This window comes from Sapajus apella, unplaced genomic scaffold, assembly GCF_009761245.1.
Source record: "Sapajus apella isolate SASKATOON/1434 unplaced genomic scaffold, GSC_monkey_1.0 scaffold46, whole genome shotgun sequence".
NCBI classification, from domain to species: domain Eukaryota; kingdom Metazoa; phylum Chordata; class Mammalia; order Primates; family Cebidae; genus Sapajus; species Sapajus apella.
The window spans coordinates 423,733-444,443 of NW_022436986.1; the positions used below are offsets into that span (position 1 = coordinate 423,733).

General features: G+C 49.9%; 2 protein-coding genes across 7 annotated transcripts; both read right to left on the reverse strand.

Annotated features, from left to right (window-relative positions):
- Positions 1-2,866: 2,866 nt before the first annotated feature.
- On the reverse strand, positions 2,867-11,799 carry PIGO (phosphatidylinositol glycan anchor biosynthesis class O). 6 transcript variants are annotated; one of them, XR_004257425.1, is made up of 11 exons: positions 11,700-11,799; positions 10,167-10,678; positions 9,380-9,523; positions 9,072-9,195; positions 8,600-8,759; positions 8,210-8,389; positions 6,417-7,944; positions 5,652-5,858; positions 5,220-5,438; positions 4,534-4,604; positions 2,867-4,375 (listed from the first exon to the last, which is right to left on the reverse strand). XR_004257425.1 is itself a non-coding variant. In XM_032239935.1 (11 exons), the coding sequence occupies exons 2-11, from the start codon at positions 10,675-10,677 to the stop codon at positions 4,246-4,248; spliced, it is 3,291 nt and encodes a 1,096-aa protein (XP_032095826.1). In that variant the 5' UTR covers position 10,678; positions 11,700-11,799; the 3' UTR covers positions 3,576-4,245. The 6 variants fall into 6 exon arrangements, 5 of the variants coding, with proteins under 5 accessions (XP_032095826.1, XP_032095829.1, XP_032095827.1 ...); XM_032239935.1 differs by having other exon boundaries at positions 3,576-4,375; positions 5,220-5,455; XM_032239936.1 differs by having other exon boundaries at positions 3,844-4,375; positions 5,220-5,434.
- A 5,310-nt stretch (positions 11,800-17,109) lies between these two features.
- STOML2 (stomatin like 2) lies at positions 17,110-20,383 on the reverse strand. The gene is made up of 10 exons (XM_032239951.1): positions 20,255-20,383; positions 19,891-20,028; positions 19,312-19,411; positions 19,121-19,179; positions 18,927-19,028; positions 18,641-18,775; positions 18,350-18,494; positions 18,147-18,226; positions 17,816-17,944; positions 17,110-17,391 (listed from the first exon to the last, which is right to left on the reverse strand). Exons 1-10 carry the CDS (start codon positions 20,297-20,299, stop codon positions 17,254-17,256), a joined length of 1,071 nt encoding a protein of 356 aa, XP_032095842.1. The 5' UTR covers positions 20,300-20,383; the 3' UTR covers positions 17,110-17,253.
- Between the last annotated feature and the right edge of the window lie 328 nt (positions 20,384-20,711).

Genomic DNA, 20,711 nt, shown 5'->3' on the forward strand with positions numbered 1-20,711 from the left:
GGCTGGAGTGCAATAGCATGATCTCGGCTCACCACAACCTCTGCCTCCTGGGTTCAAGCGATTCCCCTGCCTCAGCCTCCCGAGTAGCTGGGATTACAGGCACCTGCCAGCACGCCCAGCTAATTTTGTATTTTTAGTAGAGACGAGGTTTCTCCATGTTAGTCAGGCTGGTCTTGAACTCCCTACCTCAGAAGATCCGCCCACCTCAGCCTCCCAAAGTGCTGGGATTACAGGCATGAGCCACTGCACCCGGCCAAAATCCAGAATTTTTGTGCAAGCTGGGTGCGGTGGCTCAAGCCTGCAATCCCACCACTTTGGGAGGCCGAGGCAGGCGGATCATGAGGTCAAGAGATCGAGACCATCCTGGCCAACGTGGTGAAACCTCATCTCTACTAAAAATACAAAAATTAGCTGGACGTGGTAGCAGGTACCTATAGTCCCAGCTACTCGGGAGGCAGAAGAATCACCTGAACTCAGGAGGCAGAGGTTGCAGTGAGCCGAGATCACACCATTGCATTCCAGCCTGGTGCCAGAGCAAGACTCACTCTCAAAAAAATAAATTTTTAAAAAATAAAAAAGAATGAAGTACTGATGCATGCTGCTATATAGATGAAATCTGAAAACATTATGCAAACTGGAAGATGCCAGTCACAAAAGACCACGTATTATTATGATCCCATTTCTGTGAAATATCCAGAATGGGCAAATATATAAAGAGACAGAAAGCAGATTAGTGGTAGCCAGGGATTGGGGAGGGCTGGAGGGTGATATCTAAAGGGTATATTTTCTTTTTTTTTTTTTTTTTTGAGACGGAGTTTCGCTCTTGTTACCCAGGCTGGAGTGCAATGGCACGATCTCGGCTCACCGCAACCTCTGCCTCCTGGGTTCAGGCAATTCTCCTGCTTCAGCCTCCTGAGTCGCTGGGATTACAGGCACGCACCACCATGCCCAGCTAATTTTTTGTATTTTTAGTAGAGACGGGGTTTCACCGTGTTGACCAGGATGGTCTCGATCTCTTGACCTCGTGATCCACCCGCCTCGGCCTCCCAAAGTGCTGGGATTACAGGCGTGAGCCACCGCGCCCGGCCTAAAGGGTATATTTTCTTGTGGGGTTGATGAAAATGTTCTAAAATTGATTCTGGTAACAGTTGCACAATTCTGTAAATATACAAAAACTAAATTATATACCTTACATGGGTAAATTTTATGGTAAATTGTATTTCAATAAAGCTCTTTTAAAAAAGAATTAGGGGCCGGGCGCGGTGGCTCAAGCCTGTAATCCCAGCACTTTGGGAGGCCGAGGCGGGTGGATCACGAGGTCAAGAGATCGAGACCATCCTGGTCAACACGGTGAAACCCCGTCTCTACTAAAAATACAAAAAATTAGCTGGGCATGGTGGCGCGTGCCTGTAATCCCAGCTACTCAGGTGGCTGAGGCAGGAGAATTGCCTGAACCCAGGAGGCGGAGGTTGCGGTGAGCCGAGATCGCGCCATTGCACTCCAGCCTGGGTAACAAGAGTGAAACTCCGTCTCAAAAAAAAAAAAAAAAAAAAAAAGAATTAGGGCTGGGTGCAGTGACTCACACCTGTAATCCCGGCACTTTAGGAGGTTAAGGCAGGAGGATGGCTTGAGGCCAGGAGACCCCATCTCTCCAAAAAAATTCAAGGAAAAAAAAATCATTGAGTTAGTGTGGAATGAACTCTGATTTCAAGAAAAAGGGAGGGATGAGAAATAGTTTTTAATAAAGACAGGGTCTCACTATGTTGCCCAGGCTGGAGTACAGTGGCTATTCACAGGTGCGTCCATTATGCATTATAGCCTCTAACTCCTGTGCTCAAGTGATCCACCTCCTATGTAGCTGGGACCATGCCTGGCTAATTTTTTTGTTTTTATAGACATGGAGTCTTGCTATCCTCAAGTGATCCTCCCGCCTCTATCTCCCAAGTAGCTGGGACTCTAGGGACATGCCAGAGTGCCCAGCTATAAAGAATTTTTCATAGTATAAATCAATGTAATAATGTCTTTATCTAATGAATCTTATACCAGGAGAGAGAATAGACAGTGGTTGGGAGATCAGGAAATTAGCCTTAGGCTCCTGCAAAAAGTAGAGGGCATCTGGCTGAGAAGTGGTGGAACTAGAGCCTAAAATCCTTCCATGTGTGCTAGGGATGAAGGAAAGTTCTCTTTTTTCCTCAAAAAGACACTATTTGCTCACCAAACTATGCTTGGGAGTTATGTCCACCAGACTTGGGGAGAGGTCTTTTTCTAACTCATCTTTCTAACTCATCTTACCCAGCTGAGGCTAACTTCACACCCTTGCATTATTAAACCTCTTTCTACCATAGTTAACAACAACCTATTTTTTTTTTTTCTTTTTGAGACAGAGTCTTGCTCTATCCCCCAGGATGGCATGCAGTGGCATGATCTCGGCTCACTGCAACCTCCACCTCCCAGGTTCAAGCAATTCTCCTGCCTTAGCCTCCCAAATAGCTGGGATTACAGGCACCCGCAACAACACCCAACTAATTTTTGTATTTTTAGTAGAGATGGGGTTTTGCCATGTTGGCCAGGCTGGTCTCGAACTCCTGACATCAGGTGATCCACCCACGTTGGCCTTCCAAAGTGCTGGGATTACAGGCATGAGGCACCACACCTGGCTGAAACAGATCATACTTTTCATCATCTTACTATTTGGCATCTGTAACACTAGGGACCACTGGCCATTAATAATTTGAACTTGGTCAAGTGCTGTGGCTCACACTTATAATCCCAGTGCTTTGGGAGGCCAAGGTGGGAGAATCACTTGAGTCCAGGAGTTCACGATCAGCCTGGGCAATGTAGCAAGACTCTGTCTCTACAAAAATTAAAAAATTAGCCAGTCATCATCCCAGATACTGAGGAGGCTGAGATGGATCACTTGAGCCCAGGAGTTTGAAACTACAGGGAGCTATGATTACACTACTCCCTCCAGCCTGGGTAACAAAGCAAAAATTTGTCTCTAAAATGACAGTAACGATAAAAATAATTTGAATTATTCCCTTAGCTACCTACCACAGCAGTGAACATTTATACTTCACAAGCACTACTACTCAGCTTCTCTACTTTCTGCCAACTAAAAGTAGGTGCTATCCCATGGTTTGACCATCTCTTCTGGTTTTCAGTGGTCCCAGCTTGTCCTGTTCTGGGTACTGTCAAACTTCAAATCCTAGTCCTGACCCTTCTCTCCAGGGCCTCTTCCCAACTCTTTTGATGGACATCTCTAGGAGGATCTCATGCCAGCATTTCAAACATGACAGGAGTGGTGGGGTGAACAGAGAGCACAAAACACATACATGAGAAGCACTGGACTCACACAATTTTGGCTTCAAGTCAGGAATAATGAATGGGACAAGGTGGAATGCTACATAAGATGGGCATGTAGATCTGATAAAGAGCAGCACCTGTGGGAAACAAGGGAGGCTTCCACAGAAGGGAAGGGAAATGGGTGTTCTGTAGTGAAAAGACCCAGTGGAGGAGAAGCATAGCACTATTTGGGGCTTCAGACAGTTAAAGTCAGTGCTGCATGATGCCTGGGCTTGTTTACTTGGTGTTTTCTCTTTATCAAAGCACAGGAACTTAACAAAATGTGTTGCATGGCAAAGGAAAATGGCAATGGGATAATAGGATTGATTTGGGAAGAAGTGGAGGCAGTGAATTCAAGAATTCCAACCACTTCCTAAAGGTTCTCAGGTGCAGCCAGGCCCAAGATGACTGATCTCATCTGTGCCAGGTAGGAGGAGAGACTGATCCTTCTCACAACCCATAAAGAACAGTGGGGCTCCCCCATATCTCAGACACACATAGTTATATTATCATTTTATTCCACTTTTTTTCAAATCGTAGCGACAGGGTCTTGCCATGTTCCACAGGCTGGTCTTGAACTCTTGGACTCAAGCAGTCCTCCTGCCTCTGCCTCCCAAAGTACTGGGAATACAGGTGTGAGCCACCATGCCCGGCCTATTTTATTCCACTTCAGAGACCATTCCCCTCGTCCCTCAGATGCATCCAAATCAGGAGTTAGGGATCATACTCCACTGTGGTCCTGAATCATAGAATAATGAAGTCCTAGAAGTCAGCAGCCCCTGGCTGCATGGTAGTAAGAGGTATGGCTGAGCCTGTCTTGCAGATCATCCATTACCTGTACAGGCCAGGCTGCACTGTTCTCCAGCACTCTCTGTAGCCATATGCCAGTAACTACAGCCTAGGCTACCTCTGCTGGGCCAGAAATAGCTGCCTGAACCAGGAGCTCACAGCACCATCAACTCTCATCACCAAAGCTATGCCCAGGAGAAGTCCCACGCTGCTCACAATGAAGCCCACAGCCTCAAAAATGAACCTGCAAAGAAAGGTGGAGAATCTCAGGGAACAGAGTAGGTCTAGTACCTTTTCCCTGTAGAGGCAAAACCTTGGCCATCCTGGATGTTTACGATCTTCATAATTTGTTCCACTTTTCTCCCTTCCCAACACTTATATTTCTCAAGCAAATCTACTCACTTAGGGGCAAACACTTTCCAGACCATGAGATGCCTGCGAAGGATGGAGGCTGCCAAGGCACAGGCCAGAATCTAGAGGAGGAGAGGAGGGGCCGCGTTACTTGTGAATGGGAAGAGGAAGCAGGGCAAAGGGAGAGTTGCTATAGGCCCCTGTAATAAATAGAAGCAGAAGAACACTGCATGTCAGTGGAAAAAATAGTACATGTCCTGGGCTAGAAGTTAGGAGACCCACTTCCTGTCCTGGACCAAACACTGACTCACTATGTAACTTTGGGCAAGTCATTATCCATCTGCAATGCTAACACTCAGGCTCTGCCCACAGGGTGGAGGAAGATGTCAGTGCCACATCTGCCTCTGGAGGAAAGGAGGAGGATCCATGACCACAGTTTGGGGAAAAGTTCCTGGCTATCACCTCAGTTCTTCCAGCCTGTTCACTGATAGAGTAATCCCCAAATGCAACTAGCAGGGTCCAGATCTAGGTGATAGAGAGGAAATGATCCAAGACTAGGATTAAGGAGACCCAGATTCAAGTCTCAGAGCTGCCATTTGAGGCCATTGGGCTTGAGCAACCACTTCACTTATGTGTACTTCGGTCAAGGCTCTCTCCCACGGTTTTGAAGGTCTGAAAGAAAGTGATGCACACACAGGGAAAGATCACTAACTGCCTGATCTCTCTCCTACACCCACCTGAACACCAAGGATAAAGAGGTACTTGAGGCCCAGCTGCAGCAGTGCTGCATAGAAGTGGTGAGGCGCATCCCGGAGCCGCATCTCCATCAGTGGCTCCTCCTCCTCCTCCGGTCTGACTCTGGCTTCAGCTTCATTCCCTGGGGACTGCTGTCTCTTCCGCAACCCTTGACTCTCACACAGGAAAGGCCAGAGCAGGAGCAGTGGGCAACCTACTGCCTCAGGGGAGGATACACCTGGAATCAATGGGGGACCCTGGAACCAGTCTACCCTGGTCCCCAACCACCCTAGATGGCTCAGGTTCTAATTAGCCTAGGCCAAGGGGTGCCAAAGACCCAACAAACCCACATCCCTCCACTCAAAACCAGGGGTTTCTTTTCTTTCCACAAAGCCAGAATAAACAATGGAAGCAAGTGAAGGAGGAGGGGGTACCTGCAAAGAGGAGGTGGGAGGCAAAGGTGTTGGCTCCCACTAGCAAAGCAGGCAGCCAAGTACAGGAGCCATGACCCTCTGGGAATCCCACAAAGGCTGCATGCCAATGGATGGCCGGAAAGACAGGCTGATGGCCTGTGGAATAGAAGGTCTGTGTGGCCATGAGGGCCCAAGCCGAGACTGCCTGCCATGGCACAGTAAAAGGACCTAGAAGAAAAGGTATGCCACTTTACAGTCACTTCTCATTCCATAGCCTACTGCTCCACAATCATATACTCCTGCTTCTTCAGTATAAATTCTCATACACACTCACATGCCCATCAGCCCAACCTCCTTACAGTCAACACTGTTATTCTAATTCTTTCTGAGGCACAAAAGCGCCATGACACTAATCTGAACCCTGCTGTGGCCAATCTCTTTCTCTTAAACACACACACAGCTCATAGTGCCATTATATATTCAGAATTTACTACTTCCGTCACTGGAAAATCAAGAAATGTGCTCATGAGGATGCAGCATTTCCACAAGAAGTCTTAGAGGACTCCTTGTCGCTCCCCTCTCCATGAACCCTGGGAACCAATAGGAGGAATCAATTAGCTTGGCTATGGCAGGTAAGAGAGGACACCAGGAAGACCTTCCCAGCTGTGTGGGGCATGGGACCCGCTGTCAAGCTCAGGAACATGAGGAGCAACACCTCCTTGAAAACAAAAGGGGCAGAACTCACATCACTATTGCCTTTACATGAATCAGAGCTGAGATATTTACCAGAGGTGGTGATGGGTATCCCAGCAGCAAGCAGATGTAGGAGAAGGAAGCTCTGCACAAACAGAAGCAGGAACACAAGGCTGATGCGCTCTGCATGCAACAGCAGAAGTGGGAAGGCCAACAGGGTGAGGGCTGTGACCACTGCAGCTGAGTAGACACTCCCCAACTGATAAGCAGCCACAGTCAGGGGACCCTGAGATTTGGTCCTCTCTAGCCGGCCCCGGAACTCCTCCTGCATGTGTCGGTAGATTTGAGGGACCACATAATCCAGGTCAGCTTGAGAAGTGGGGGGGCCTGAGAAGGGAGTGAGGACAGTCCTGGTCCTTGGAGCGCCTGCCCCAGCCTTCACCAGCACCGTCACAGGCTTCCAGAGCAGCAGCGCGAGCCCTGAAGCAGCCAGCCCTACTACAGCCCGAGGCAGCACCACAGATGCCCCAGAGACCAGGGCCCGGAGACGGGGGGTCACCTCATCTGCCCCCGAAGCCAATGCCCAGTAGGCAGCAGTACCCAATGCCATCAGGGGCAGTCCCCAGCGCACAAAGAGCATGGGCGGCTCAGGGCTCTTGAGATTACCATAGCGGTGAAGCCACAAGCGCACAGCAGCTAACAGGGCCACCAGCGCCGCCACACAAGCTCCATACCACAAATTCTTGGCTCGACCACCCACCATGGATGCCAGAGGACTCAGCCAGGGAGAGGAGTGGCAAACAGGTGTCTCTTCAGGGCAACGATGAAAGAGCCCAGCTAGCCTTGTACATAAAAGCAACCCAACTCCAAGCCTCAGGGCATATGCACCATTGTGCCGTGGGGAGTTTGCTGTGGCTGAAGTGGCAAGGCGGGGCATTGGGAGCAGCTTAGGTGGAAGGAGCTGGCCCTCCCAGTGAAGCTGGACAACCAGGAGCAGGATGAATGAGCCCAAAAGGAAGGGGGTGGCCCTGGCCTCAGCTACAACAAAACTATCAGAGAAGAACACAGCCAAGCGAATGAGCAGAAATAATAGGACGGGCCCAGGGATGGGAAAGAGGGTTGCCAGGGGCCTCTTAGACCCCCAGCCAGCCCAGGCTTTCCACAGAAAAGGCAGGAATGAGCTTACTGCAGCCACAGCTCCTAGAAGCACTAGATCTAGCTTCAGCTCAATAGTTCCCAGGAGTACAGCATACACTGTGGCCCCAACCAGGCCCCAGGCCACAGGTATCAGGAGTAGAGGGCAGAATGGGAAGCCTGGGGATATTGCCCACTGGGATGCCATCAGGCAGATAAAGCAGGCAGCAGCCAAAAGAGCAGCACCCCCCGCCATGCGGACCAGAGAGAAACGAGCCCAAGACTCGATGCACATGGCCCGAGCTCCCCGCAGGAACTGCTGCAGCTCAGCAATCACAGTCGGCAGTGTCGCTTCAGCCCCTTTGGGCCTCTGCAGAAGCCACTGGTAGTCAGCAGAGGCCTTGGAGAAGAGTTTCTGTAGCTGATGAAGCTTCTTAGCTTGAAGGTTCTCAGTAGCAGCTGAGTATGTATGAAGAAATCTGGACACCTGGTAGAGAAAAGGTCAGAGGCCAAGGGAAACAGGTCAGAGACATACACTGGGGCAGAGGCAAGAAAAGGTATTACAAAAGGGGGTGCCTGGAAATCAAGGACCCAAATTCTGTCCAGGATGGGGGAAGGGAGGGATAACAGAAGAGGAATATAGGTATGGAAGGTGGGATTAAGACTAGTCAAAGGACAATAGAGTGGTTCATTACGCTTCTCTCATGCCCACCCTAGCTCTGTCACCTGGAATCCCAGCCCCACTTACCTACCTGCTGAGCATTGAGATGGAGAGCTGAGGCTTGGGCTAAAGCAGAGGAGAGGGGCTGGGAGTCCTCACCCCCTGAGAATACCTCAGCCATCACTTCCCCGATGTTCCCAAATGGGATAGGCAGGCCTAGCAGCAAGGCCAGTGTGGGCACAAGGCTAACTTGAGGAATCACCTCTGGCTCCTAAAGGGAAGGGTAAGTGGTCAACAGGTCACCACAAAGCTGAAGTCAATGTTATAGATGGGAGACATAGGAGCCTAAGTAAGAAATGGGAGTGGGGAATACCCAGGATAATGGATTTGGGGACCTAAAATAGAGGTATTCATGAGGATGCTATGATGGTAACATGGGCTGATTACTGGGAGAACATTTGAGGAACATCCCAGGCCTCACCTCTGGTGGGGTGCTGGGGAAGAGTGCTGTGGGGCTGTACAGAAAGAGTGCAGCTGAGACCTCCAGCTCGCTGTCCCCTCCATGGTCTCCATTCGTGGTCATCCCATGGTCCCCAGCCACTACTAGCAGTGTGTCATTCTCCAGATGCTCCACAAGTCCCCTGGGGGCCAAGAAATGTATCAGGAGTAGAAATGGGTATTTTTCTCAAGGGCCTATTCACCCTCAGCTATAACTCCATTAGTAAGGCCTAGACCTTTGGCAGAGAGACATGTCTTCGGCCATGATCCTGATGCCCAAAGCTACACATTGAGGTATTCAAGATGGATGAGGCCTCTAGCTTCAGAGGAAGGCCTAGAGAAGACAGAATTCAGCCAGGAAAGAAGCTCTAAAATAAGAGCTTCTTCTCCTGGGACCACATATCCTGAGATTCTCAGACACAAACCCACTCCCCCAGCCAATACCCCACACTCACTGGATCACCTGGTCCATCTGGCTAAGTTTCTTGGCCATTTCAGGGTGGTGAGGGCCATGCTTATGGCCACAGTGGTCCACACCCAGGAAGTGAGCAATCAGCACGTCCCATTCACCACTGTCCACTGTGAAGGGGAGAACACTGAGCACAGAGGACTAAGACCCACTTCTCAACCCCAGCCAGCCTTTGACACTCCTCTATGTCCAGAGATACAAGCCCAGGCTGTTACACCCATGAGAGGCTCAGAATTTGTGGACTAAAGCAGTCTTCCCCAGCTCCCAGTCTTAGAACTCTGGCCCCATGCTCACTGGTGGGATAGAGGTGTTCCAGGATGCCATCGTCCACCGTGTCTAGGTCTCTGACATTGAAGGATGGGAAGAAGAAAGCTTTGGAGAAAGCTCCAGGGAAAAGGTCTTTCCAGGTATCATCTCCCATAAAGACTACACGCCTTCCTGCAGTGACATGAAAGAGAGGTCAGAGCCTGAACAAGAGTCAGGGTCAGGAGAAAAGAGGAAAAGAGGCCCTTTAAAGACCCATCAGAAGTACCAACCATGCAACCTGAAGCACAGCAATTGCATACAGCAATCCTTATCCTTCAGAGCCTAACATTTTCCACCAGGAAGTTTTCCCTGATAACCATACTCCACCCAGACCTCATACTTCTTTCCTACAAAACGCTCTGCTAGTTATGTCACTGGGTGTCTGTCTCTACAGATTTGTTTTACCTGGGTGTATCCTGCCTTTTCCAAGTCAGTGAGTGCAGAGGGCCTGGATCTCTCTGCTTTCTTCTCCACATTTGCAAGCCAAGATCCACATCTTTTCTCTTCTCTTCCCTTCTCCCTTTTACTGAGAGGTCCCCAAGAGTAAAACTTACACTCCATTCAGATGAGAAACTTCATAGGAACAAAGCCCAGATCCCTTCTCCTCTGTCTCCCAAACTTAGCTCCCTAAAAGCAGGGCCCTGGCCTCCTCCTTCTCCTCTGTCTCCCTACACCATAGTCAAGTGTGCATCTGGGCATCCAAAGGTCTGACTCCCTTCAAATTTTGAGGAAATTTGACAAGGTACTTCTGGCCTTCAAAGTGGCCCACACTGACCTGCACTGGTGAGCTGTTTAATGAGATTGTCTTCCACTATGGCATGGCTGGCGAAGTTACTACCAGCATCAATAAAGGTAGGCAGTGAGCCAGTGGTGAGGGCCTTGAGGCGCTGCATGGTAGTGGTAGGCGGGTCAACCTGAGATCGGTAGAGCCGGGCATGGTGGGGCTGAATCTCCAGGATCCTCTTCAAGGAGCTTAATTTGCCCAGGAAGGGTAGGGAGACAGGAGGCTCTCCAGGTGCATGTGAGTGCTGGGGCTGGGCGAAGTCAAATCGCAGAGCATCTATTAGCACCAACACAACCCGTGAAAATCGGGAAGCCATCCAGCAGGCCCCAGGTTTCCCTTGGCTCCCCGGTGGCAGGGACCCAGGGCCTGGAGGCTCTTGGCAGCTGCTATGGTTGGTGAGCTCCATACGGGTGAGCAGGAAGCCACTGGTGAAGAGGGTAATGCCAGTGTAGAAGAGGAAGCAGACCCAGGCCAGAAAGAGCAGCACTGAGGCTTTCTGCATCCTAATAGGGGTGGGGAAGGAAATTCGTTACCATGGGGCAAATAACCAGTGGATATTCTGGTCCCTGAATACAAGCCCAGCTAGAATCACTTTCGCCTGTAAACCTTCCTGGAGATAAACCGTCCCATAGCCAACTCATCGCAATATTCCTCTCCTGCTATTTCCAGGCTGGGCACGGTGGCTCACACCTGTAATCCCAGCACTTTGGGAGGCTGAGATGGGTGGATCACCTGAGGTCAGGAGTTCAAGACCAGCCTGGCCAACGTGGTGAAACTGTCCTTACTAAAAATACAAAAATTAGCTGGGTGTGGTGGCACGCACCTGTAGTCCCAGCTACTCAGGAGGCTGAGGCAGGAGAATTGCTTGAACCCGGGATGCAGATGTTGCAGTGAGCCGAGATGGCGCCACTGCATTCCAGCCCGGACAACAGAGCAAGACGCCATCTCAAATCAAAATAAAACCTATTTCCAGTTCCCACCCCAGATCTACTGAATCAGGATCTTTGAGGGGTGGAGCGTAGGAATGTTCACATAATACAGGCAGGAAATCCTAACGCTGAAAACACACAGTCACGAGGGCAATTTATTTCAATTGGTAGCCAGGCTCTCTTACAGGCCGTTTCTGCGCCTCTCCCCTCGCCAATCTCAATGCCCACAAGGGTGGAAAGGGATTGAAGCCGCAGGGGAAACCGGGCCCAGCCGACGGCGCCGCCTGGTGGGGACCGAGGGGACGAAAGGGAGGAGTCACGCCCCGCTTCCGGGCAGCCAGGTTCGCCTGGAGACCTGAGGTACGATCTTTGCCCAGCAGCGAGGCAGGGGCGCGGGTCGAGAGCCAGTTGGGCCTCGCTGGGACCTAGGCGCCCGACCAGCTCTGCCTTCTCTGGTAGCTACCCAGCCTCCCGCTGGGTACCCTAGCTGCAGTACTGAGCACCCTTGGTTGGAAGCTGAGGGGAAAGGGAAGATTCCCTTATTTCAGGGTGAGGGGAATACGGGGGGTGAGGTTCTCAGGAGACGCTGGCTCACCTGCAACAGCACCCGGAAGTGCGACGGTGGCGGCGCCTGCGGCCTGGTACCACAGAGGTGCGCGCGTCAGACAGAGCGGCCCTCTGGTGGCTCCATCGCCATCTGCCGGCACCTCGGTGGAAGTTTGGCCAGGAGCGTGGGGCTGGCCAGAGTTTGATGGGAGATTTAGTAATTGAGAACTGTGGCTAATGGACCAAGCTGGAGGAAGAGTTCGGGGAACCACTGTCCGTTCATGGTTACGACTAAGAGCACGGCTGCTGGAGTCAAACTTAACTTGAATCCTAGCTCGGCCGCACATATTGTCATTATTAGGCATTACCTCATCTGTAAAGTGGAGATAAATAATACGTATTTTCCGCTTTTTGCTTAGCTGAGTCCAACTGAGATTTCATTACTCCTCCTCTCAAAGCCTCTAACTGAATCTTACAACTGAATAATTAAGCAAATAATCCTTTGGAGTAGAGGAGGGGAGGCCGGCCAGGCGTGGTAGCTCACGCCTGTAATCCCAGCACTGGGAGGCCGAGGCGGGTGGATCACCTAAGTTCAGGAGTTGGAGACCAGACTGGCCAACATGGTGAAACCCCGTCTCTACTAAAAATACAAAAAATGAGCTGGGCATGGTGGTGCATGCCTGTAATCCCAGCTACTCAGGAGGCTGAGGCAGGAGAATTGCCTGAACCCAGGAGGCGGAGGTTGCGGTGAGCCGAGATCGCGCCATTGCACTCCAGCCTGGGTAACATGAGTGAAACTCCGTCTCAAAAAAAAATAAAAAATAAAAATAAAAAAATAAAATAAAATAAAATAAAAAAATTAGCCGGGCATGATGGCGGGTGCCTGAGATTCCAGCTACTTGGGAGGCTGAGGCAGGAGAATCACTCAACCCCGGGAAGCAGAGGCTGCAGTGGCCCGAGGTTGTACCACTGCACTCCAGCCGGGGCGACAAAGCAAGATCTTGTCTCAAAAAATAAACAAACAAAACAAGAGTAGAAGAGGGGAAAAAAAAATTATCAAATTAAATCAAATTAATGGACAAAGAATTTGATTAGACATTTTTCCAAAGAAGATATAAAAATAGCCAATAGACACATTGGAAAGAGGCTTACTATAAGCCATCAGGAAATGCTGGAGATACTGCTTCGAACCCACGAGGATGGCTGTAGTCAACAAGTGTTGGCAATGAGAAATTAGAACTCTCATAGGCTGCTGGTGGGACTGTAAAAACAGATAATTCAAAATGATTAACATAATTATCAAATGACCCAGCAATTTCAGTCCTAGGTATAAACCCAAGAGGAATTAATATTTATGTCCAAAGAAAAACTTGTACATGAATGTTAATAGTAGCCTTATTCATGGCTGGGCAAAATGGATCACACCTGTAATCCCAGCACAAAATTTACCCAGGTGTGGTGGCATGTGCCTGTAGTACCAGCTACTCAGGAGGCTAAGGTGAGAAGATCACCTGAGCCTGGGGAGGTCAAGGCTGCAGTAAGCTGTGATCTCACCATTGCACTCCAGCCTGGGCAACAGAGTGAGACCATGTCTCAAAAAAATAAATAAATAAAATAGCCTTATTCCTAATAGCCAAAACGTGGAAGCCCAAATCTCCATTACTGACAAACTGATAAACAAAAAAATGGTGTATTTATACAATGGAATATTGTGGAGGGGGTCTCTGAAACAGTTGTAAAATTGTGGTGGTTGCACAATTCTGTGAATATACTAAAAGTTACTACATTTATATTTCATTTTATTTTTTTTATTTATTTATTTTTTGAGACGGAGTTTCACTCTTGTTACCCAGGCTGGAGTGCAATGGCGCGATCTCGGCTCACCACAACCTCCGCCTCCTGGGTTCAGGCAATTCTCCTGCCTCAGCCTCCTGAGTAGCTGGGATTACAGGCACGCGCCACCATGCCCAGCTTATGTTTTGTATTTTTAGTAGAGACGGGGTTTCACCATGTTGACCAGGATGGTCTCGATCTCTTGACCTTGTGATCCACCTGCCTCGGCCTCCCAAAGTGCTGGGATTACAGGCTTGAGCCACCGCACCTGGCTACATTTATATTTTAAATGAAAGAATTGCATGATGTGTGAATTCTATCTTGAACTCCTGGGCTCAAGCAATCCTCCAGACTCAGCCTCCCAAAGTGTTGGGATTACAGGCGTGAGCTACCATGCCCACCCTGATGTGTGAATATTTCAATAAGGCCACTATTAAAAACAAAGTCTGGGTGAGGTGGCTCACGCCTGTAATCCCAACACTGGGAGGCCGAGGCAGGTGGATCCCCTGAATCCAGAGGTTCTGGACCAGCCTGGACAACATAGTGAAACCCCATCTCTACAAAAAATACAAAATTTAGGTGGACATGGTGGCAGGCACCTGTAGTTCCAGCTACTCCAGAGGCTGAGATGGAGGGATTGCTTAATCCAGGGAGGTAGAGGCTGCAGTGAGCCTATCAGGCCACTGCACTCTAGTCTGGGCACCAGAGCAAGGCCCTGTCTTTTTTTTTTTTTTTTTTTTTTGAGACACAGTTTCGCTCTTGTTACCCAGGCTGGAGTACAATGGCACAATCTCGGCACACCGCAACCTCCGCCTCCTGGGGTTCAAGCAATTCTCCTGCCTCAACCTCCAGAGTAGCTGAGACTACAGGCACGCAACACCATGCCCAGCTAATTTTTGTATTTTTGGTAGAGATGGGGTTTCACCATGTTGACCAGGATGGTCTCAATCTCTTGACCTTGTGATCCACCCACCTCGGCCTCCCAAAGTGCTGGGATTATAGGCGTGAGCCACCGCGCAAGGCCCTGTCTTAAAAGGCCAGCCGGGTGTGGTGGCTCACACCTGTAATACCAGCTCTTTGGGAGGCTGAGGCAGGTGGATCACAAAGTCAGGAGGAGTTCAAGACCAGCCTGGCCAAGATGGTGAAACTCCATCTCTATCTCTACTAAAAATACAAAAATTAGCAGGCCAGGCGTGGTGGCTCATACCTGTAATCCCAGCACTTTGGGAGGCCAAGCAGATCACAAGGTCAAGAATTCAAGGCCAGCCTGGACAACATGGTGAAACCCAATCTTTAAAAACAAAATAAAACAAAAATTTAGCCAGGCACAGTAGTGGGTGTCTGTATCCCCAGCTACTCTGGAGGCTGAGGCAGGAGAATCACTTGAATCCAGGAGGCGGAGGTTGCAGTGAGCCAAGATTACACCTGTACTCTAGCCTGGGCAACGGAGCAAGACTCCATCTCAAAAATAAATAAATAAATACAAAATTTAGCCAGGCATGGTGGTGTGCACCTGTAGTCCCAGCTACTCAGGAGGCTGAGGCACGAGAATCACTTGAAGAGAAGAGGCTGAGGCTGCAGTGAGCAGAGATCGTGCCAATGCACTCCAGCCTGGGCGACGGAGCAAGGCTGTCTCAACAAAAAAAAGAATTTGGTGTAAAAAAAGAAACAAACCAAACCAAAACCTGTCCAAGAGTTTCTCATCTCAGAGTAAAAGTTCTTGCATTGGCTTTACAGGGCCCTGCACACTATCTGCCTCCTCCTTTTCTGATTCATCTAGCTGCCACTTCTTTGCTTCCCTAACTCTGTTCCATTCACAGCAGCCCTGCCTCAGGGCCTTTGCATTTGCAGTCTCCTTTGTCAGCTTCAGTTCCAGATGCCCAAATGGATCTCCATCACCTTCATATCTAAGCTCAACTGTAACATCAGTGAGGCTTCCTGGAATCCCCTACTTAATAGTACAGCACCTTCTACCATCATATCCCCTGCAAAAATTCCCCCTCACTTCCTTAATTTCTTCCATAGCACAATTCATCAGCATCTGAAATTCTACACATATTTATGGTTTGTCCCCTCCAAGTAGAATGTGAGTTCGTTGAGGTCAGGGAATTTTGTTTTCTTCATTATTATATCCTCAGCGCCTAGCATGTAACCGAGGTTCAGATACTGACCAAATGAATAAAGGAATACATTAATTCAAAAAGATGTTGAGTCATTCTTCACCTTTATCCCGATGGCCCCTTATCTCAGTTCAGGCCTCATCCCCTCTCCAGGATCACTGAGACAGCCTTCTCACTGTCCTCCCAGCCTCCTATGGCTCCCTACTATCCCTTCTCCACATTGCAGCAGAACAGCTCTATCTAAAACATTAACATGATTACTTTTCTTTTTTTCTTTTTTGTAGAGATGGTGTCTTACCGTGTTGCCTAGGGTGGTCTCCAACTCTTGGGCTCAAGTGATCCTCCTGCCTCGGACTCCCAGAGTGCTGGGATCACAGGTATGAGCCACCGTGCCCAGCCAATGTGATGTTTTATCTTAAAATTATTCATGGGAAGGGAAAAAAAAAAACCCTTCATGGTTTCCCTATTACTCAAGGGATAATGTCCAACCCCTTCACAAGAATCTCGCTCCCTGTGACAACCCTTGCCATGTAGTCACATCCCCCTTAACACTATACCCTTCAGCCAACTTCTTTCAAGCAATGAGGCTTTGTATATTCTGGTCCAGGACCTGATGAAAACATGCTAATTTTTTCAGCCTGAGCACAATGGCAGTCAGCAACCCTGCTACTCACAAGCTGATATGCTCCTCCCACCAGGATCCCAAAGCCAGAACTTTCCTCTATCATAGCATTTCTTTTTTTTTTTTTGAGACAATCTTGCTCTGTCCTAGGCTGGAATGCAGTGGCATGATCTCGGCTTACTACAACCTCCACTTCCCAGGTTCAATCAATTCTGCTGCCTCAGCCTCCAGAGTAGCTGGGACTACAGGCGCACATTACCACGCCTAGCTAATTTTTGTATTTTTAGTAGGGATGGGGTTTCACCATGTTGGCCAGGATGGTCTGGATCTCTTGACCTCGTCATCTGCCCGCCTCAACCTACCAAAGTGCTGGGATTATAGGCATGAGCCACCATGCCTGGCCACATTTATCACTTTCTATCACTGTCTGCTTCCTGTCTTGTCTTCCTTACCTGATCTTGTATTCTGTGAAAGCAGGGACCACTGGATTTCAGTTGTTTTTGTAATCCAGTGTCTAGCAATGAGCTTGGCACTCAGCAGACATTCAATGTTTTTGAATAAATGAATGAGTACCCTCAGTCCCTGAAGACCCTTTAAGCATGCAACAGTACTACCCTGCCAGTGCAGAAAAGACCCCCCCAAACACCTGCCTTGAATGCACAGCCCCACACTTAGCAGGAAGGGGACTTCACTTCCCAGCCAGCAGTTCAGTGGACATGTGGTTTAATTCTTCCACCCTATCCCACAGTTTCTCTTGAAGATGAAAAAGATAGTTTCACTTTACACGAAGTTCACTGTTGTTCAGAGGCATCATGCTGACAGGACTAAATCCAAGGAAAATGCTAGTGACTTTCCCAACTTCATTCCACAATCAAAGAGGACAATTTCTGGTTTGCCACTGGTGAGTTTATTACATGACTAAAGTTCAAATAAAAAAATAAAAACGAAAATCTTGGCAGGGAAGCTAGAGCCAGAAAAGGGAAATGTTGCTTCCTTGTCCCCAGACTTCCTAACCAAGCCCAGCTCCACTAACTCAACTTGACTCGATCAAGTTCCTCATCAAGACTTGCATCTGTACTCTGGACGTCTCTGCTACTCCCGCTGGAGACTGAGTGTGGAGCCCCTGGTGCTGGGGCTTTGGTGAGGGCTCCATATACACCCATGGCCTGAGGAGAGGGACAGAGAGAGTACCATGAGGACATCTGACAGAGGTGCAGCCCAGCCTATCGATGGCTAAAAGGGAAAAACGGCATGGGGGCCAGTGAGTTAGTTTTCCTTCCTCCCTCTCTCAAGCCTGTCTTGTAAGCTCTGGAGTTGATTTTAGGAATCGTACAAACCATTGGAGTGAGGTAACTCTCAGAATAACAACACAGGTATCTGCCAAAAAAAGAAATCTCAAGAATTTCCATATTTGCAAGACTGAGTGGAGATGTTTCATTCTTAGATTCCATCTCTACAAAGAATGAAGGGAGGTGTAAGGCCAAGGCACTCTGAAGACCTTTATGGTATGTAAGTGTTGATGACGGTGGTGGGGTCTCAGTTCAGGCCCTGGCACTGGTACTCTGTGCTGGGTCCTCAGAGAGCTCTAACCTGAGCCACCATGCTGGTGACATCGCCAGGATTGGAGGGCAGTAGGATAGTGTTGGAGTCCTTGGCCAGTTTGGAGAATGCGCTGACATACTGCTCCGCCACAGTCAGTGAAGCTGCTGAATCTCCATTCTGTGACCACAGGGGGATAAAATCAGAGATCACAGACACGGAGGAGGGGTGGATGGGGAATGAAGAAAGCAGTTCACAATAAAAAGGACCATGTAATCTGGCTCAACAGGGCCCACAGAGGTAGGAACTCTCCTCAGGGGTAGATAAGAGAACCCCTTTCACTGTGAATGCCTGTCCCCATTCCCACCTAGGGGCCTCTCACATGTTGTGTCAGTGCTGCAGCCAGGATTCGAATAGCTTCAGCTTTAGCCTTCGCCTTGGCCAGAACTGCACTGGCTTCTCCTGTAAGAGAAGGGACAGAGCTTGCTTGACCCATGAAGTCAGGGCACCCCAAAGCTCCTGCCCTAGAACCAATCTTCAAAGGACCATGCCTTGCTCCTCCCTGAGCCTCTACCCTCTCCTGACCTGCTGCTTGATTTATCTGTTCAGCCTTTTCTGCTTCGGAAGCCAGGATCTGGGCCTGTTTCTTCCCCTCTGCCACGTTGATGGCCGACTCTCGGGTTCCCTCAGACTCTAGAACTGTGGCCCGTTTCCGCCGTTCTGCCTCCACCTGGAAGCCCGCCACAACCCCAATCAACAAGCCAAGGGAAACCCACACAGACCTGCAACTCTACCCATCACAACAGGAGGGGAGTCTGGATCTTCCTGGGACTGGAGCACTCTGAGGTCCTTTTCCCACCCCCGCTTGGCCCCTACCTGCATCTGCATAGACTCTTTCACCCGGGGTGGCACATGGATATCCTTGATCTCGTAACGAAGGCAGCGGATACCCCAGCAGTCAGCAGCCTGGTTGATGGCATCCACAATGCTCGCATTCAGGGACTCCCGTTCCTGGAGAAAGAAAGGTATAAGCCCCACAGCCTCAACCTACCTATCAAGGGCCTAAACTGAGACGGGCCTGGGGCTGATCTTGACCTTCAGAAAGGATTGGGAGTGTCAGGTTTGTGCCTTCAAACCCTAACTCTGGCTCAGATCTGCTTACCCGGAAGACTTTGTCCAGAGAGAGTTTGCCAAGCTCTGATCTCATAGTTGTCTGAGCCAGCTGGGTGACAGCATACTCGGGGTCCTCTACACCATAGCTTGCCTGAAATGGGCATGGACAGCGTAAGAAGATTGGGCGCAAGATTTCAGTGAAGAGGGCAACCGAAAAGGCTGGATAAAGTAGGGGGCAGATACCTTGTAAGGGTCCATGATGCGAAGGTAAAGGACTCCATCAATTTGCAGAGTTACATTGTCTGTAGAACCAGGAGAGAAAAGGAGGAAAGTCAGGCCTCTAAGTCCCAACCAGTTCTTTCTCCTACACTCTGGATCTACAGCAACCACATCCTAACAGTCTCAGAGCACCCATGTCACCCTGAACCCCTCACCGAGAGTCACAGCCGACTGCTCAGGCACGTTGATGACAATTTCCTTGAGACTCTGCACATATCGGATCCGGTCTAACACAGGGATGAGGATGTTCAAACCCTGGGAAGAGGATTCATGGGTCCTCAGAAGGATGGGAACTATGGGATTGGGACCTAAGCGAGTCCTGGAGTATGTAGGGAGTCAACACGTGGAACATGCCCAGAAAAGCAGCAGCCCCTACTAAGAAATAAGTCCTCAGAAGACTGAGGTGTTACTGGTAAGAAAACCCAAGAGAAAAGGAATGCAAGACTAGGCCCCTGAATGGAGGGGAGAGTTATGAGAATTGGAGCCAGTAGAATAGCCATCTCTATGGAGACTAAGAGGTAGGGCAGGGGAGATTCCCAAGAATGAGACCTGTGGGATGCATAGGAAAAGGTGGTAACATGGGGATGATGGTCAGCAGCCTGGGCCCTGTCAGGTCTGGCCTGCAGAGTTGGGAGCTAACAGTGCGGGCAGGCCCAAAGGAGGTCCTCCCAACACTCCATGTCGTGAGGGATTGGTCATCTGGTTGGCCCAGGGTGGGCAGAAGAGGTTCTCACAGGCTCCAGGATCCGATGGAATCGGCCCATTCGTTCCACCACCCAGGCCTCCTGCTGCGGCACAAACAGTATCACGGTGTTTCGGGGCAATCCAGAGGAGGCACGGCGCGTAGCGCAGCCCGAAGCCTGTAGAGAGCCCTGCAGGAAAGAAGTGGGTGAGCAGGGATCCCATCTGGCCAGACACCCCGCCCCTCGGTCCTGAAGGCATATCCATAAACCACGACCCTCAGGATCGTCGGAGAATCACATGGGGACCATGACCTCTGACCCCAGTCCTCTCCCAAAGTTGCAATTTCGCTCTTTCCCAGCGGAAGACCCAAGTGATCTCCATCCCGCCCCTCCGGAAATGTTGCCTTGCTCTCACCCTCAGCAAAAGGGCCCCAGTGCCCCGCGCCGCGCGCGCCAGCATTTCCCACCGCCTCAGTGACCTCCGGAATCAACGAGACGTGGAGCAGAGCGGTCGCTTCCAGAAGCCTACCCGAGCAGTTCCGCTCACCCGGATGTACTTCTGGCCATTCCCTCCCTCTTTCAACACTCACCCAATCAGGGCTACTCGGTCTAACGCGCCTCAAGTTGTTCCCTGGGAAACGCAGACCTTCCAGAGAAGGCGGAGGGCTGCGATTGTCCTGGGTTTAGCTAGCTATTCGCGGCCAAGATCCCGGGCTAATGGCCAAAATGGAGGCCATTTTTCCGTCTGCATATCACTCACAGACACCACGCGCTGAATTCTTCACCCTCACCTGAGACTCAGTTTGCCCTCTAGAACGTAGAATCGCCCCGTCTGTCACTATAGCGACCAGTGGATTGGAGCTGACTCGTTG